Below are 19,455 nucleotides of genomic sequence, written 5' to 3'. Positions count from 1 at the left end.
CACCTCCTAGAAACACGGCTGTCTTCCCTGAGACAAAGCTCATTTAAAATGGACTCAGGCAAAATGGAAAACAGTCATGTGGTCAGTTGAATCAAAAGATGCCATATCTGCATGGTGATTCTTCCTCTCGATTATGGTAAACTGTATCTAAATAAGTTGACTTTACAGCTGTATTAAAACTCGGGACACTGGCCTACTACTGCATTATTAAACTTTCCTCTAGCCTATCTTTGCTTGAAATAAATACCCACACATTACCAAGGTTAAAGGCAGGGATGCACATTTCTGGTCTTGGTGATCAATCACCCTACAAAATTTACCTCCCTCCTAATCTCAAACTGATCCAGTAAAGCCTTCAGGGACGAGTCAGGGGTGTTAGAGCTGGAGTGGTAGATCACCAGGACAAGGAATTATTAAAATGACCCGTCGAAATGTCATTATCAACAACACATCATCACTTTATATAGAGTTCCACTGTTTTTTTTCATATTGCTTTTATAGAGAAGTTCGAGCTCATGCTCAGGTGTTCATATATTTTTAGGCAATGGTTTAAAAGTCAGGCAGTAAAGGTGCAGGTCGGATTAATAAGTAAAAATCTGGCTAGACAGGAGCAGACAGTCAGGGGTGAGACAGTCAGCAGACTGCTGAAAAAGCAGCTGCTGTCATCCAGCATCACTTACTCTCACTGAGAAGAGCAGGAGAAGCTGCAGAAGAGAATTAAAGAGAAAGGAAAAAATAAAACTGGAGAGAAAGTAAGCAGAGACATATTTACTCACAACATAACATGCCTCTGTGAGAGCGGTTAATTAAACGAGTGTAGTTAGGTGTGCTCCAGCTTGTTTGGAATGTGTAAGAAAGCCTCGAGCCACAGATGACCTTTAAGAAAAAGACTGGACACCCCTGCAATAGATAACAGTCACTTTCTGTCGTAACCTATTGACAAAAATGGCCTTATTGTAGGTTGGTCCAGTTAGGTCTTGATCTAAATATTAAACTGCTATACTTTACTCTTATTTAAAACCACCGGCTCTGGAAAAAAATAAGGCACCACTTCAGTTTCTGAATCAGTATCTCTGATTTTGCTATTTACAGTTTTTTTTTATTAAAATGAACATTCTTATTTTATTATATAAACTACGGACACCTTTTTCTACCAATTTCCAAATAGAAATATTGTCATTTAGAGCATTTATTTGCAAAAAGATGGCAAATGGATCAAATAACAAAAAAAGAAATGGAGAGTTTTCAGACCCCAAAATTCAAAGAACAAAAGTTTAAATTTATAAAGTTTTAAGAGTTCAGAAATACATATTTAGTAGAATAACCCTGGTTTTTAATCACAGTTTTCACGCATCTTGGCATGTTTTCCTCCACCAGTTTTATACACTGCTTTATGCATTATGCTCCTGGTGCAAGAATTCAAGCAGTTCAGCTTGGTTTGATGGCTTGTGATCATCCATCTTCCTCTTGATTATATTCCAGAGGTTTTTTTTTAATTTGGTAAAATCAAAGAAACTCATCCTTTTTTTAGGTGGTCTCTTATTTTTTCCAAAGCTGTGTAATAAAACTTTGTTTAACTGTAAATGGTGGCTGTTTAAATCTTACTGATATGCTCATAATTATTCACTTTTTTGTACTTTAATATTGCAAATGACTAAATGTGATTTTTGGAAAATTTTAGAAAATTTAAAACAGGGGAGGACAACAGGGACCACATTCCAACAGAGTTAACTGCTGTTCCACCTCCAACAGAAAACGGCTGTTTTCCAATTGCTATCTTATCTTATCATGTTTGGCAGGTTACGATATGCTTAAAATATTAATGTAGTAACCTGTTTTGTACAGTTTTAAACAGTTCCAGACGTTTAACCCCAAATTACACAACACTCCTTGTGTACTTTACTTTGCAAGTCATGAAATTACATGATCTAAATAGAACAGCACATTAATATGTAATAGAGAAGTATTTACATTTATTCTTATGTGGAAATCTGAAATCTAAAACTAGCAGCATGCTGACATTGTAGTTTTATTAGTGATTTTATTAGCGATTTCCTTTTTTATAAGCTCCATTTTCGACTGACTAAAAATTAGATTTTTGAATGGACGTTTAAAATACATTTATTCAGCTGTATTAGCTTAGTTATATTATCTCTGAACAGTGTTAACACTGTGATCACATATTTAAATATAATATAGCATATACAACATATTGTATTTAATTTAGATAGATAGATATACAGATACTTTATTGATCCCCAAAGGTAAATTCTAGATACATTTCCGCTTATTTCCCTGAATTACCACTTTTTAGATTTCCCTTGTATTTTTTACATTACATACTTTAGACAATCACAGTTTTTTAAAGAATTTTTTAAGCTATATCCTATTTTCTTCCATTGGCCATAGTGTTAAAACAGTACTCCATGCATCAAGACTCCACATCTGTATAAAAGATGTGTATCTTTTTTTATATTGTTTTAGCAACTTAAATCTGTTAGAATCCTGACAAAGAAATGACTCTACATTAGTGAGGCCACGTAACCAGGGATCCACAGTGACGGGAAAACACCTACGGATCACCCTCACTCTCTGTCTGTGCTGAGAGAACACAAAACTGCCTCCTGCCAGCTCAGCACAGATGCAACATAACCTTTGTGGGAAACGACATTTCCAGCTTTGACTTGATTGACAATCGCTATTTTCTCTCTGCAGCAAAACAATGGCTTACGCAGATCAGGCTGGAGGGCAGGCTTCAAAAAAACGCCCAGGCCTGAGCTGCTATACTCTTACCTGAGAGCTGTATCTCTCCACAGAATGTGACACAGCTATTTCAGAGCTCTTTGTGTTCTCACTTTTGGTCTGAACTACTAAACTGCACTAATATGTGCAGGTGATATTTTAAATTTCTGCTTCTCTAAGTCTTAGAACACTAAGCAAGTCTGAACCCACATAAATTAGTCATGGTAGTCTGAAAAATTGCTGCAATGTGAGCATATGTTTATGTACAGCCAACCAGACATTAGGACAGCAGGAGGCTGTTGCATAACGTCATAACTACAACAGAGGTAAACAACTTATCACACAGTTCCTCTTCACTGGAAGAGTGAATTAGAATTAGACTGCAATTACTTAGGAACTCCTACAGTACAAAGCTGGTTCAAAGACATAAAAGCCCAGTCCCTGGTGTGCGTGATCAACGCAAACAACACGACCTCATCATCCACAAATAATCTTTACACAGAATTCTGTTATTATGTTGAGAAAATTCCCACAGCATTCTGATAAATCTAATCGCATTGCTGGAAGATAGCTAGCTACGTGGACATGCTTAGTTTGGTCCGAATCTTTTGAGTTTTAGGAGATTTCTCAGAATCTCTGCCCTAAAAACTGGACCATTAAATAAAGCAGCTTTATCAACAGCTCCTGCTTTCCTACAGTTTTACTACATTAGGCTTGTGGTTTGAGGTAGGATATACAGAATTGGAAGTAGGCAGAAAGGCATGCATGCATGACACATATTCTAAACTTCTCTAAAGACTGTGTATTTGTGGTGGAATTTGTTATGAAGTAAAATGTTGGTTTAAGTCAGGTTCTTATATTTTATCATTCAATGCAATTTTATTTAAAATGTTTAATTGATCAAGAAAACAAATATATTATTCTGATTTCTTACATCTGTTTATGTGTAGTCCAGTGGAAATGTTTATAATAGTTTAAGTGTACTTAAAGTGAAGTGAAGTACATATATTCAACAAATACATACAACTCTGAAAAAAATTAAGAGACCACTTCAGTTTCTGAATCAGTTTCTCTTATTTTGCTATTTATAGGTATATGTTTGAGTTAAAGGAACATCGTTGTTTTATACTATAAACTACAAACAACATTTCTCCCAAATTCCAAATAAAAATATTGTTGTTTACAGCATTTATTTGCAAAAAACAAAAAAAAAAAAGATGCAGAGAAGTAATGTTTTAAGAGTTCAGAAATCAATATTTGGTGGAATAACCTTAGAGTTTTCCTGCATCCCGGCATGTTCTTCTCCACCAGTCTTACACACTGCTTTTGGATAACTTTATGCCAACCCTGGTGCAAAAATTCAAGCAGTTCAGTTTGGTCTGATGACTTGTGATCATCCATCTTCCTCTTGATTATATTGCAGAGTTTCTTTTAATTTGGTGAAATAAAAAAATCTAATTATTTTTAAGTGGTCTTTTATTTTTTTTCCAGAGTTGTATACTCCTCAAATATAATAAAAAACAATGGCTGAATAGAGACTTAGTAGTATATCTAAATACTTTAACCATGTCAATTTCTCAAAAAAAAAGATTATACTTACAGTATAAAAACTATTAAACTAGTTGTTTACACAGGGTATACCTAAAAATGTACTTTCAAAGATGTAAACTTCAAAGTTTACAACTCTTACACTTAAAGAATATATTTATAAACTTAAGTGTTTATTGAATAAGTACACTTTTACAAATACTCCCAATACATTGATATCAGTATACTTATTACATGAAGTATACTTGTGAAATATATTAGACTTTGCTCGAGTTTATCTAATAAAATTTACTTTATTTTCTTTTAAATGGTACTGCAGGAAAAGAGGTGAAGCTTTTAATTTGCACGGGTTTAAATGTTATCCTAGTCAGCTTTTAGACCTCCAGACTCGAGTTATATGGAACACAGATGATGGTGTAAAACACATCTAATGTTGAACCATCAGCATTGGAGACGAGTACACACATCAAGCTCGCTAATGGAATCTGTCACAGTTTGTTAACACATCTGACAAACAAACGCAGGATTCACACGGCATAATTTATCCATGAAAATGAATTCCAGAGACACTCACAGACTCTTCAAACAAAGGTCAATCAAATGTGTTCAGTGCTTTGAGTGAGTGGTTACCAACCCCAGTGGTTTACCAATCCTGGTCCTGGAAATAAAGAGGCCAGGTGTTTTGCCAACCACACAAAATCTCTTCCCAGTGCATGGGGTTTAAATATGACAGAAAGACCAAGCAAACCTTTGTTGTTAACATTTCTGTGAATTACATTTTACACTTATTTAGTTACATGTCCATGCAATATGGCTCAAGTAAAGCTCAAATTACATTAATGAAAGTTTTATTCCAAAAAGGCCTCAGCTGTTCTAACATTTTCTAGGGTATAATAATGACAAACTGATTTCCATTTTTTTTTCCATTATTAAGTTTTTGTATGTTTATGTCAAGTTTTTTTCAGGAAAGTCAGACGCAGAGCTTTCAGACCTCAAATAATGCAAAAAAAAAACAATTTCATATTCATAATATTTTCAGTTCAGTTCAGAAATCCATATTTGGTGGAATAACCCTGGTTTTTAATCAGAGTTTTCATGGCATGTTCTACTCCACAAGTCTTACACACTTCCTTTGGATAACCTTATTCCACTCCTGGTGCAAAAATTCAAGCAGTTCATCTTGGTTTGATGACTGTGATAATCCATTTTCAATTGGGTTAAATCAAAGAAACTCATCATTTTTACGTGGTGTCTTATATTTTTATGTAGCCCACTGATTTTTTAACGTTATAAAAATATATATATAATTAATTAATTATTATAATAAAGTAAAACCAGCTTGATAACAAAATGTTGCTTATAAGAATGAGTCAATTTCGTATGTTTTCTTTTAAATGTTTTTATCAGATTTGTGTCATGAAAACTTAAGTAGGCCTTATGTAGCCTTATGAAGACTGCTCTGTAGTAAAAGTGCTACCCCTAGGGGCAGGCTGTGTATTCACTTTAGAAGGGAACTGAACTCTGCAGGAAAGCTTCTTTTACAGGTTTTTGACCACTGGGTTTTATTCCTCCCCCACCCTCACCAACCCCAGCGTTCTGTCAGCTCTGATCACTCACTCATCTCCATGTATTCAGGTGTGAGACCATCAAAGGGCTCCAGGTTGTAATCCAGGTGCCACTGGCGCAGAGTTCGGCCCGCCTGTTCTTCTCGCTCCTCCGGGATCATCTTCTTCTCCTTTATCGTGCGGAAGAGTTTCTTCAGCTTCCTGCACGTACAGATAGGTACTTTTAGGAAATTAAGTAGGTGAAAGGGACCAAATTATTGAATGTTCATTTCAAATGTACAAAAATGTCATTCTTTAATTCAAATTATTATGATTTTGATTAATACATTACAAGTATCATTTGAAATGGTAAACTGATACTGTTTAAAGGTCTAAAAAGGCCTCTATTCAGAGGTGTAGTGGTGCCTGGATAGGGGGATGTGCTGTGTGTGGCCTACTACTACACACACCATTTCATCCTATAAAAAACGTGCTTCATCCTACAAGCCTTCATGACCACACTATACTCGTTTCCTAACAGCTAAAGCAAAAGTTTCTCGAACTGGTTTCATGAAAATGACGGTGCATTCAGTGTTACGGATCTGGATCCAACAGAATACCCTTCCATTGAATTGTTTATCTTATCTAGTCACCTATAAAAAGAGGAAACATAAACAGAACTACACTCTTCAGATTCCTCACAACTCACACATATCTATTACTGTTTACAGTTCCACTGTATTGCTCTCCTCCAACTGTGTTCAGAAGTAAGTTGTCAAACACAAACACACACACACAGGGCATGTATCTGCATGTAACTGCAGCCAGGCAACAGAACACCACGACGCCGACACCGCAGCGGCCAGTGAGAGCAAACTGACCTTTAATTGCACAAGTCCTTGCCCTATCTGTATGTGTCCACCTCGTCTACCGCAGACACCAGACACCAGGTGTCACGTCTGCTCCTCTACTCAGGCCCATCCATCACCCTGGCCCCTCAAGCACAGTGGTCATTAAAGGACAAGCAGGAGGAAAAGCAGGTGTCATCCAGCTACTGACACATGAACACATGAACAGGGAATAAGAGAGCGCACCCGAGTGCAGCCGAGCCGTCAGCCGAGGGAACTCTGTGCACTGGGAAATAGTTCTAACTGTACTGAACAACCCCTATCAACTGCAGTACACACTGAACCTGTTTACACATGGGATTCAAATGTATTCAGTATCCAAGTAGTGTCTACTAGGATCTACTAACCTGGGCAGAATGCATTTCAGATTACACTAGATAAAATCCAATTTTACATTCATACACAAACTTACATTACGTACACTGTAGATTGTAAGTGGTTTTAAAGAATCATGGATATTCCACTATGCAAAATAAATAAATAATAATAGATGGTTCCCTATCAGACCTACAGGGGTTGGACAATGAAACGGAAACATCGGTCATTTTAGTGTGGGAGGTTTCATGGCTAAATTGGACCTGCCTGGTGGCCAATCTTCATTAATTGCACATTACACCAGTAAGAGCAGTAAGTGTGTGAAGGTTCAATTATCAGGGTAAGAGCACAGTTTTCCTCAAAATACTGCAATGCACGCAACATTATGGGTGACATACCAGAGTTCAAAAGAGGAAAAATTGTTGGTGCACGTCTTGCTGGCGCATCAGTGACCAAGACAGCAAGTCTTTGTGATGTATCAAGAGCCACAGTATACAGGGTAATGTCAGCGTACTACCAAAAAGGACGAACCACATCCAACAGGATTAACTGTGTACTTCTTCTAACTTCTCGCACATTTTTATTTTACATTCAAAGAAAATATAAATAAGAAAAAATAAAATATTCCATATTTTCTTTTTAGATTACTATTGTTCTGTGATAATGTCCTTATGATATTCCTCCCTTGTTTTGAAAGTTTTCCGATACCAAAGCCCCAAATGACTGATACTGGCTCAGCATAATCAATTAACTGCTCATGAATGAAAACGTTTTGTCTAGATACCTCATTATCTTAACCACACAACCTATAGAGCATTATTGGTAGGCAGCACTTACAACTTTCTGGTTTAGCAGCAATGGGACTCATGCTGAAATGTCCCATACAGGTACTAGCACTTTAAAAGAGCATTTGGAAACATGTCTGGAGCTCTTAACATTTTATAAGACAGCCACTTGCATATGCAGTTTTCATTGGTCAGCTCAGAAGTGCAATAACTTGGCTTGGCCTGTATCCAGAAAGCCACCCTTACTGTTTGGAAAGCTGCCATGAAGTGAGAATGCGGTGGGAGGAGAAGGATTGAAGAAGGAAGGAGTTCACGTGCGATGGGTTATCTCTGAGGGCCAAATCCAGAGGACGAAGGGTCCATATCTCTGCCTATTAATGCCTCCAATAAAAACTTGCTAAATGCAGCTGCTGCATTATTTATGTTCAAAAAACACAGGCCTTTTCCACGGCATTACTTTTTAATGCATGCCTTTGTATCATAAGTGCCTTCCTTCAGCCGTGTTAAAGCTCCCATTTACCAGCTGTTGAGGGGCATTTGCATTTGGGTGAACACACAGAAACACAGGCATGCACACACCCACACACACTCTTAGTGAACTGCACACGCACATGCACTGAGAGAAAGATATAGTCACTGTATTGTCACTAAGAACCAACCATGGCTGTGCCAATTCAATCATTAGTATTGCTGTTGGTCATCACTGAGCCATAAGTATCATAATGAGTAGTAGTGTATTGGGCTTAGCAATTCATGAAATTCTGGATTTAAAATTTACACATAGCATTATATATTGATTAGGAGTGCAGGAAAAAAAATCGATTCAAGCTCGCATCGCGTTTCTAACATTGAACGATTCAGAATCGATTCTCTTTTTTTTTTTTTAATCAATCAGGTACATCTGCTTTGGCGTGGAGCTGTTTAATTGTCATGCGGAGCTTTTTAACTGTACCATGGAGCTTTTTAACTGTATCGGGTTTTTTTTTTAACTGTGCCGCGGAGCTCAGCTACTGTCATGCGGAGCTCAGCTACTGTACCGCTGAGCTTTTTAACTGTACCGTGGAGGTTTTTAACTGTACCTCGGAGCTCAGCTACTGTACAGCGGAGCTTTTTAACTGTACAGCGGAGCTTTTTAACTGTACCGCAGAGCTCAGCTACTGTCGTGCAGAGCTCTTTAACTGTACCTCGGAGCTCAGCTACTGTACAGCGGAGCTTTTTAACTGTGAAGCGGAGCTCTTTAACTGTACCGCGGAGCTCTTTAACTGTCCTGCGGAGCTCAGCTGCTGTCCTGCGGAACTCTTTTATTGTCCTGCGGAGCTCTTTAACTGTTAAAGTGCTCTGCAGGACAGTAGCTGAGCTCTGCAGGACAGTAGATGAACTCCGCAAGAAAGTTAAAAAGCTCCGCGTGACAGTAGCTGAGCTCCACTAGACAGTTAAAAAGCTTTGTGCGACAGTTAATAAGCTCCGTGCGACAGTAGCTGAGCTCCGTGGGACAGTAGGTGAGTGTCGAGAGACAGCAGCAACAGGACAGGGAAAGTTTTAGCTCTTACTGCCTCTCCCCATTAGGCTACAGAGAGGCGTGTAGTGTCGTGTTACAGTGTTTGTTGTTGCGCCGCTTAAGTATGGAGGACGAAGGAAAAGAAATCCAACTGATTTGAAAGAATCAGAAAAAAATCTAATTGTGACCCCAAGAATCGATTCTGAATCGAATTGTGGGATTCCCAAAGATTCACAGCCCTAATATTGATAATAGAAATGTATTTACATTTATCCATATAGACCAGAAAAAAGGCTTGAGAATGGTTGAGAATGTGGTTTAAGGGATCCTCCTCTTCTCTTACTCTCTCAAATTTAGTATCACTGGTTTGCCATTGTCCTCTGAGGAAAGCGCAGCAACTCAGCTCTGATACATCAGGTCACAGATGCCTGAGCTGACCGAAATCAAACTGGGAGTGATGTGGGAAGAGAGCACCATCTACCCACCCAGACGGAGCATGGCCAAATTTGTCTCTCTCTGACTCCGGCTGCTGATGGCAAGCAGCATAATCCACGTTTCGAAACAGAAATCTTTTGATCACAGTGACAAAGGTACCGGATTGTTATTGATTTTGGTGAATGCTCAAGGTTGCTCTACTATTATCAGTATCAGACATGAAAACAGGATATCGTGCCAGCCCTAGGAATGACACTGGTTGGACAAAATCCTGTGATACAGTAGGGGGTCTGTGGGGACAGAGCTATGATGTAGGTCAGGTCAGAGTATAGAGGGAATTGTGGGATATTGAGTCCTCCTGTCCCCTCTGGCCTCTATCGCACTGCTTTGCAGCAGGCACACTCCGGCCCCTGCGCCTTCCCCAATAACGAGTAGGTATTTATAGAGCAGAACAAGAGAATCGGTTTAAAGTCACGCTCTCCTCGTTCTCCTCTCTCGGGCCTTTCCAAGGACTCCACTCCCGTCATTTGCATTCTTTCGTGAACTACTTTAAAGTGAGAATTGTTTTTTTTTTCTCTTCCTAAAATTAAAATAGCCACAAGTGCTGGAAACTGTGGCACTGGAAACAAAAACAGCCTTGTAATGGTTGTCATGTATGTTTACGCCATTCGATCATGATTTATCCTTAGATTAATCATTTTAGTTAGGTGTGGAGAACTGGCTGTGGAAGTGTGTCACAGCGTCAAACAGTTATGAAATGTCAGAACAAGTTTAAAATATCATATAATTTCACATAAGTAAATCATTAGGATGTACAATGAAGTTGATCAAAGTGATTTGGGAAAATGTTTCATTCTAATTTAAGAATTTAGAGATTAATGCCTCTAAAGGTTTCCTCTTAGAAAGGTGCTTAATTAAGCTATTTTTAAGTACTTTTAAGTCAGTTTACTCTGCATCCATACTTCACATACACCACCTGGCAGTTATATACACTCATACAAGTCCAGTCTCCTTTCTGTTTGAATGAGGAGAGACATGTTATACTGTAAACTAAAGGTTTAATTACCATGTCAACAACATCACTTTTTTTTATTTTTTTTATAATTTTATTTCTAATTTTTCCCATTTTCTCCCCAATTTACACGGCCAATTACCCAACCCATTCATTAGGACTCCCCTTATCACTAGTGATACCTCAACACACCAGGAGGGTGAAGACTAACACATGCTTCCTCCGATACATGTGAAGTCAGCCACCGCTTCTTTTCGAGCTGCTGCTGATGCAGCATTGCCGAGCAGCATCACAGCGCGCTTGGAGGAAATCACAGCGGCTCGGCTCTGGTACATCAGCTCACAGACGCCCTGTGCTGCAGACATCACCATAGGAGTGATGTGGGGAAAGAGCGCCATCTACTCACCCAGAGGGAGCAGGGCCAATTTTGCTCCCTCTGACGCCGGCAGCTTGACCTCCTGCTCATAGTGGCAGCGCTTTAGACCGCTGGACCCCTCGGCGCCAACATCACATTTTAAATCATTAATAAAATCTGACTTTATAATGTACAAACATTGTCAGTGATTTTTTAGCTTTAATTGAATACTGCGCTTGCACAAATCTCGTGATTGAGGGGTTCTTCCCCACTAGTACATTGACCCTTTTTCACATATGAAGCAGGGATTGGTCTCGTGATTAATATCCCAGATAATATCTCTGATTAAAGTGTTCCAAATACCACTTGTTAGGTCTTGCTATGGAATATGGTATTGCTTGATGGTTGCTATTAGAGCTGCACAATATTGAAAAAATCTGCCATTGCAATATATTTTTTCTATATTAATGAAAATACAAGATCATGATACAAGATACAAGAAATCAATGATATAACATGGCATAATATTTAATTAGGTTTCATACACTTTTTAACCAATACATTTCCATGATTTTTCAATGACTTTTCCATGCATCTATGGCTAATTTTCATGACCATACAATATTTAAAAAAATAGTGCAGACATGGCAATACACCAAAAAATCTATTTATTTTAATAGGTCTAAAATGAATAACACATCATTTTTAATAATAAAATGTGTGTTAGATCCTGAGAGCTCCATTGTGTAGGGCTAAATCACTTAATCAATTCTGAGCTGATGTATTAGTTAGCTCAAAATAAGATATTCTCCGTTGATAAATGGAAACACAATATTTATAGACACAATTTTTAAGACTTTTCCAAAACTTTCTAGGTATTTTTATTTTTCCGAAACGTATCCAGGCCTGGATATAGCTATTTTCAAATTCCATGACTTTTTACGGATTTTCATGAGTGTACAAATCCTGTATAATACACTCTGTGTATCCCATATTAGAATACAATAAATTACATTGGAAAAAACTAAAACTATACTGCCAAATCTGCCCCTGGTGGTTGCTATTGTTTCACCATGTGGTTGTAGTGGCACGCTATGTGGCTGGTTGGGTATTACTAATGTATTTTTATCAATGTTATATAAGAAGTGTGCACAAACTTTTACACCCTATTTTTATTCCTAAAAAAGATTTATATATGTATAAATCTCCTGTATAAAATGTCGATATGATTCCCACAATGTATCTGTTCACATGAACAACTATTTCCAGCTACTGTACTGTGCTGTCCACTGGGAGTGGTAATGCCTGCTATGGTATATTTCCAGTACACTCCTGTACATGATAAAGCACATAATGCTGTCCCATAACCCCTGGTATAGCAATTAACTAAGAATTTAGTTAATTTTATTGATTAAATTCCCTTTAAAATGAAATGAAAGTAATTCTGAGAAGCTGCAAACCTGCCAATACAGAGAGGTATGTACACCTTTACAGTTGATGTGTTTGTGCATGCTCATACATGATCATACTGTGCTAATTATTCTCTCCAAACACACACACACTCACACACACACACAAATAAAAGACATGCAGCAGTGCTGTTGCCAATAAATGATTGATGCTGCCGCTGTTGCGGGAGCGTGCAGCAGGCCTGTTAGCATAAACAGCCCTTTTGCAGTCGCACGCCACGGCAGATGTAAGCCGAGCCACGGGAAACAAAACCTAAAAGCCACCAGCATTTACCGACAACCCAGCACACAGGAAGAGCACTCTCAGCGGACGGATGCCCCTGAAAGCTAGCACGCTATGTTAATTAAAATGAGTGGGAAAAATGCCACAGATGTGGACGTGACACGGACGGTGTGATTGGATAATGGCGAGGCGTTTTGACTCAGACTGATTGGTCTAGAAGGAGGTTAAGTGCATGTAGATGCAGGTTAACCACAGAGCAGGAAACTAAATACAGGTATAGGATCTCTACTTTCCAGTTCTTCTACAGCAGCTAAGAAATAACTCTCCTACAACAACTGCTGCAATCCTTGAGACACACTTATGTCTGAGGCAGATATATAAATGATTACAGGTGTGGTCTGATCAGATACTGGGTCTTGCCACAAGAGGGCGTAAAAAAGCTTACCCATACTGCCCTATAAAAAGCTTCTCAAAGGCTACCATGTTCTGGTTTGTGTTCATGCTGTGGAGCAACATACTGCCCTAATTTAGGTGTGATGATTTTGGGAGTCATCACATATAATATTTGGTCACCCCAAGTAGTGATCAGTGGGACACTAATAATAAGTAATAAGCTCAGTCATAATTGTGCGAAGGCCACATGTTGCCTCTCATGGCAGGACTTCCTAATGACATTTTTCAGAAGGATAATGCTTGCTCACACACAGTAGGGGCTTCCCAAGAATGTCTCTGTCAGACTGCAAAAGCATTTAGGGGTCAGCTTGAATGCCGTAATGTGCCTATGTAATGTGTGTGATGTGTGTGAAGAACCAAAGGGTCCGTTTACTGGCTAGCCCATGCAGTTTAAAGGGTTAATAAAGGGAGGTGAAGACACTGAGGAGGCGGTGGAGAGGGCTGGTGCCCTTCTGAAGGACGATGAGGGAGAAATAGGTTAAAACGGGATTTTTAGTAAACGGGAATGCTCGACTCTAGGTCCATTCCGTTGCCTTGGGGAAATCATGTCCTAGTTTTTCATCAAGTACTCTCAAGCCCCTGTGACAACCAGTCAGCCACATGTTGACTCTTGTTGGATGTCTATAAGGCATGACATGAAACCACCATTAAACCAACACCTTCAAAAATGACAAAAATGCTTAGATTTATGTTCTTTAGGAAATGTGCTTTTTTGGCCTGTCAGACACCTACGTTATTTTTTTTTATTCTAAAGGAGACTGACTTTGATGTGTGATGTGAGGTGTGAGCTCTGGAGCAGTATGTGGCTTTGGTTGGGGTAAACTGACATGCCAAAAGGTATTGCAGGAATTCCTCACAGAAGGCTTTGCTTTCTGATAATGATCATGACAATTAGTGTCTGTTTACAACCGTCTGTATGAACAAATCACATAATCACATCCACATTAAATGCAGAAGGCCCAACTAACATTTCCTGCAGTTCTTTAGCGTCTACTTTTTAATTTAGTTTGAGCATGGAAAGAGGCTTTGAGTGGTCTAGCGTTCGCCACTATGATCAGGAGATCTTACAATCGCCTACAAGGTGATGACAGAACAGACTCCTTCCTACCTGCACTCACTACTGAAGGTTTACACTACATCCCAGCCGCTGCGCTCCTCCAATGAACGCCGCCTAGCTTTACCAAACAAACATTCACACAAAGCAATCCAGACTGTTCTCATATAGAGTTCCCCAATAATGGAACAAACTACCTTCCACTACCAGATTTGGAGCGTCCCTCACTATCTTTAATAAACTTCTATTTAAACTTCTATTACTTTTTGTACTTCACTACTGAAAGTCGCTTTAGACATAAGCGTCTGCCAAATGTAATGTAATGTAAAGAGATTGCTGGTTTGAATCCCGGTCATGTAGCTTGCCAGCAACTGCCAGAGCCCGAGAGAGCACAATTAGAGAGCCTTGCTCTCTCTTTGGGAGGGTAGATGGCACTCTCTCTTCATCACTTCTAGGGCGATGTCGGTCAACACAAGGTGTCTGTGAGCTGATGTGCTTAACTGCTCAGCAATGATGCATCAGCAGCAGTTAGAAAAGAGGCGGTGGCTGAATTCATGCATAGAAGGAGGCATGTGCTAGTCTTCACTCTCCTTGTGTTGTGGCATCACTTGTGATAAAGAATATACAGCTGTGGAACAATTGGCCTAGCTAAATTTGAAGGAAAAAATAAGAAATAAAACTAAAGAGTTTGAATATGACAGTGGTTCTTTAAACTGTGTCGAAATGTTTCGACTTCCATTGAGAGGAAAGAAGGATCTTTTCTTTTCATGTAAGGATGACAGGAATGACTTTGAAGACTTCTATATGGTTCAGTGCACATCTGTATAAAAACATTATCCAGGATCACTGAACAAACATCTATTGTCTATGATGACACACCGTAAGTGTATTGGCATTTTAGTTGAAATTATCATGGTACATTTATGCCTGTGTGAACACGTGAAGGACCACTGGAATGTGTGTGTGTGTGTGTGCGTGTGTGCAACTGAAGAGAGGCTAAAGCATAATGAAATTCTGAGAGAAACAGGAAAGACCCAGAAACTGTAATCTAGGGATTTCCTGCAGTGGAAAAGCAAGGAGCCCTCAGAACCTGCTGCATATTTCCAAACAGTTATCTGACAAAGTTGTTATCAGAGCAGAACAAACGGTGCCACCATCTGTTTGAGGCTCTTCCTTTCAGTTTAGGGAGGAGAGATGCAGGACTGAGCATGTGCAGACAGCTCCAGCCACAGACACAGGTGCAGAAATACAGAGTTTTTTGAGCACTTACGGGATGGCTATCTCAAAGACGTTGTTCTGAATGAGCTGCTTCCCCAACATGATGATGCTGAGCTGAATGCATAACTCTATGAGACAGCCTCCAGGAGCACACTGCGGGCAAGAGAGAAGAAGAGAGAGAGAGAGAGACAGAGAGACAGAAAGAGAGAGACAGAGACAGAGAGGAAACACAAGGAATATATTTAGATTTTTGCTTTGATAGTTAAATATTATTAATAACAGCAATATTAAAACAATCAAACACAAACAAACACACACATCTACAAACACATCGAAATTCACCTCTTCCATACGGTAATCATTGAAAATGTAAACGTAGTCCCCAGGCCGGCCAGCAAACCTGTTGAGAGGGCAAGGAAAGTAATAAGGTCACGACCCGTTAGATAACAACTCATTTTCCTGTCTCTCCAGGCGGCCGTGATCATCCAGCCACATGCCTGCTTTATTTTAGGCCTTCATTTCAGGTTTTCACTCAAAGCCTCCTCCAGATGGTTTACTGTGCCTAAAGGGCTTTTTCCTGTCTTGACTTTGTCCACCTTAATCTGTACTATCTTTCATTATCATGCAGAGGAACACAGGAGGATTGTGTGTATGTGGGTGGGTGGGTGGGAGGGAGGAAAAGAATGAAGAACACATATAAGAGTGAGAGGAATTAAAATTATAAGTGTTTTTAATGTATATTTGTTTCAAGCATTCATAGCATTAAGTACATAACCTCATACTTAAGGATATGCGTAAAATTAAAAGGGTTTTTGGAATATGAATATGACTAACATATTCCATAACCTGGTTCATAAGATTATTCTGACCTTTTATAACTCACTAAGTTCTTAACTTCTTAACTTGAGGTTCCCATTTAGCTCTACCTCAAAACGATAAAGAGATCAGTTTTCTTTAAAAAAGAGTTCTATGAATCGCCTTAATTTAACCAAGAACAGGAGTCCATGAAAATGATTATGGCAAATTACAAATATCAGTATTCAATGTATCCAATGCTAACAAAACACAAATGTACTATCTTGAATTACAAGATTAGTATGTACAGGGTCCAACTATGAAGGTCCTTAGTATTTCAGAGTTAATAAGAGTCAATAATTTCATTTAAATTTTTTAATTGATTGAAGTATTAGTACATATATACCGTATACATATACTATATACACTATAGACTATTTATAGACTAGCTGACCACCTACCTCCCTTTGAAGAAGGCCACATAAAAAATGGGAGCGTATGCATTCATGAACTTCAGGAGGAAGGCTTTCAGGATGAGACGCTCCTCAAAGTTAGTCTCTGTCTTCGGGATCTCTGCAAACAAATGAGAACTGAAATCATGAGATTCCTGATGGTCAGTCCACTGTGCTGAGAACACCAGCGACTTCATCTATGTTCTTAATTTTATTTGTTTTATCCTCTTGTTCAGCTTAACATCCTTTCACAACTTCTATTTTCTTATTCACCTTGTAGAGTCGTCTACTCACCATGGATAGAAACACACAAGTGGAGTTTTATTATCTGATGAGGCAGTTTTGGTCATTGTCTACCATGTGTTCCATGGTTGTAAGGAGTCCCTATTGCCCTTTTTCTTCAGTTTTGGAGACCAGTTGTCTGTTAACTTTCTGATCTTTATGCAAGTGTCTCATTTTAGATCTAATCTCCTTAGAATGGTGTCTAATAAATAAATAGTCATTTTGAACGAAAATAAATGAAATATATAGAGGGCAACCTCTGGCCGTTCACTGTACTCTAAGCTAGGTTTTGCTGAATTAACTTTCTCTCTTTCTCCCTCATCTTGGTGTAATCTTTCGGTTAATACTGCTTTTCTCTCAGGCCCACTGGTTGGCTTAAACCCAAACACACAGCGTAAATTGTGTTGGGATTACATGTTTCAGGCTTTCCCTCTTCATTTTACAATGCAGATTAGTGCCTGGGCCCCAATGACGTAGGCAATAAATACGCAATAAAGCCATAATGCCAGCGCTCCAAAGGCACACAAGCGAAAGTTCTCCAAAGGCTGTAATTAAAAGATTCGTGAGAGGAAGGCATCCAAAGCAGCAAACACAGCAAACAAACACAAATCATGCGGTAAACTGGACCAATCTGTCAGTCTGGAAGGTCTGGCAGACCATAATCAGGCCCAGCTAAGTGCATTTGGAAGTAGGTGAAAACGTGGAGTGATGCCATGCTCTCACTGTATGTGGTCAGAGAGGGGGGAGGGTCTATGCCTTATTCAGGAGGCAGTAAAAAAAAATGTCACCCCTTTCCTTTTTCTCTCTCTCTTTCTCCCTCTTTATTTCTCTCTCTCTCTTTCTGTCTTTATGTCTGTCACTTTTTCTATCTGCACCGTCAGTCCTGCGGCTAAAGAAGCGCTCATTTATTTAAATGTCTCTTAAGGAAATCTCGTCTAAATGAAAAGCCTCATTTCCTCAGCTTTCCTGGACGGGCAGAGATGAGTCCAATCAAACTTTAATGACCACAGTGGTCCACAGCTGTGGGGCATCAGCAGAGGTCTGGAGCAGGAAGTCTTCTGAGCACGTGTACTCTGAGACACTGCTCTTTGGTTCTGATGGTCTACTGTAGAACCTTTTTAAAGATGTACCTTGTCCTTAAAGGTTATGTAATGAAATATTGATTATATTTAACTTTATGCTCTAAATCTAAACTTAATTGTAACTTCATCTGGAAAGCTCTCCTTACTTAACTGTGATTCAAAAGTTTGAAATAAGTTTACACTGAAAAAGTCTTGGGACTCAATCTATTATCCCAATTTAGACTAAATAACAATGAGCTGAGCTGACCTTTGGGATATGCATGTGGGGACAGTCTTAATTGAATGTGGATGTAATTTCTGACAGAGTTGCTTGTCTGTTCATATGGACCTTTCTTGACAGACGTAGCAGGTCACAATAATTACCAGTAACTGCGCTGTTCACTGTGGGTGGTAATAATGCTTTATACAATGTATTGTCAGTACACACATGACAGAGTGAATCGAGGAATGAATGGTTTGCCTCACTCACAAGATAACACCTTACAACTTACACAGATGTGGGCATTCCCAAGCCCTGTGACTTTTTACAGTATAGAAATTCATAAAAAAGTATATAACCAAACATAACAAAATTCCAATTGCACTGAACTACACTCTATAAAAGATTTTCATATCATTTTCAAACTAATTTGTGAGTTACTGCATGCAGTGTCGTTAGTTTTTAAACCTCACCCAGCTCAGTGAGCCAGACAGCCACAGAGCCGTAGATCTCGTCCAGGATGAGAATGACCACCAGGTTGATGATGACGGCCGTGGCTGTGACGGTCACCCGCACGTTGGACTTGATCTGGGCGTCTGGGCTCATGGCCAACAGGGCAGAGACAGTGATGCGGTACATAATGACTCCAAACACAGCAGCGAACGTCACTCCAAACTAGAGACAAAAGAGGGACAGCAGGCAACAAAATAAAACCAGATGAATGAGCAGAAAGATTAACATTAACATTTATGGCTTTTGGCAGACACTCGGATCCAGACCACCCACTAAGAACAAAGACATTTGAAAGACAAACAAGGCAACCTTGTCAGACAATCATGGGATGTCTAGAGTTCAGTTTATAATGTTTTTTGGAAACATGGAAAGAACAAAGGACTTCTTTCACCAACACACTTTTAAAGATGTGAAAGTGAATGTATTAAAGCAGTATTATGAAAGAACTGACACTTTTTCTCCTGGGCTCCCTCAACAGTAGAGAAGGGGAACTGATGCTTTACACATGCATTTCTGGACAAGCTAAAAGATACAGAACTCTCACTGAAAATTTAAGAAGACTGCAGTGATATC

At 39.0% G+C, this 19,455-nt stretch overlaps 1 protein-coding gene across 5 annotated transcripts in view; it reads right to left on the bottom strand.

Moving 5' to 3' along the window:
- The window catches only part of ano2b (anoctamin 2b), a 103,865-nt gene that overhangs the window by 19,544 nt on the left and 64,866 nt on the right, over positions 1 to 19,455 (bottom strand). For all 5 annotated transcript variants that reach the window (XM_022671293.2, XM_049473424.1, XM_022671292.2 and 2 more), the window contains 5 exons: positions 18,843 to 19,044; positions 16,816 to 16,927; positions 15,902 to 15,959; positions 15,612 to 15,712; positions 5,908 to 6,056 (listed from right to left, as the gene is read on the bottom strand). In XM_022671293.2, the coding sequence (XP_022527014.2) occupies positions 5,908 to 6,056; positions 15,612 to 15,712; positions 15,902 to 15,959; positions 16,816 to 16,927; positions 18,843 to 19,044 (622 nt within the window). The remainder of the gene's footprint in view (positions 1 to 5,907; positions 6,057 to 15,611; positions 15,713 to 15,901; positions 15,960 to 16,815; positions 16,928 to 18,842; positions 19,045 to 19,455) is intronic.

This window comes from Astyanax mexicanus, chromosome 2, assembly GCF_023375975.1.
Source record: "Astyanax mexicanus isolate ESR-SI-001 chromosome 2, AstMex3_surface, whole genome shotgun sequence".
NCBI classification, from domain to species: Eukaryota; Metazoa; Chordata; class Actinopteri; order Characiformes; family Acestrorhamphidae; genus Astyanax; species Astyanax mexicanus.
The sequence above is the reverse complement of the archived record's forward strand: the minus strand, read 5'-3'. Positions and strand labels throughout refer to the sequence as shown.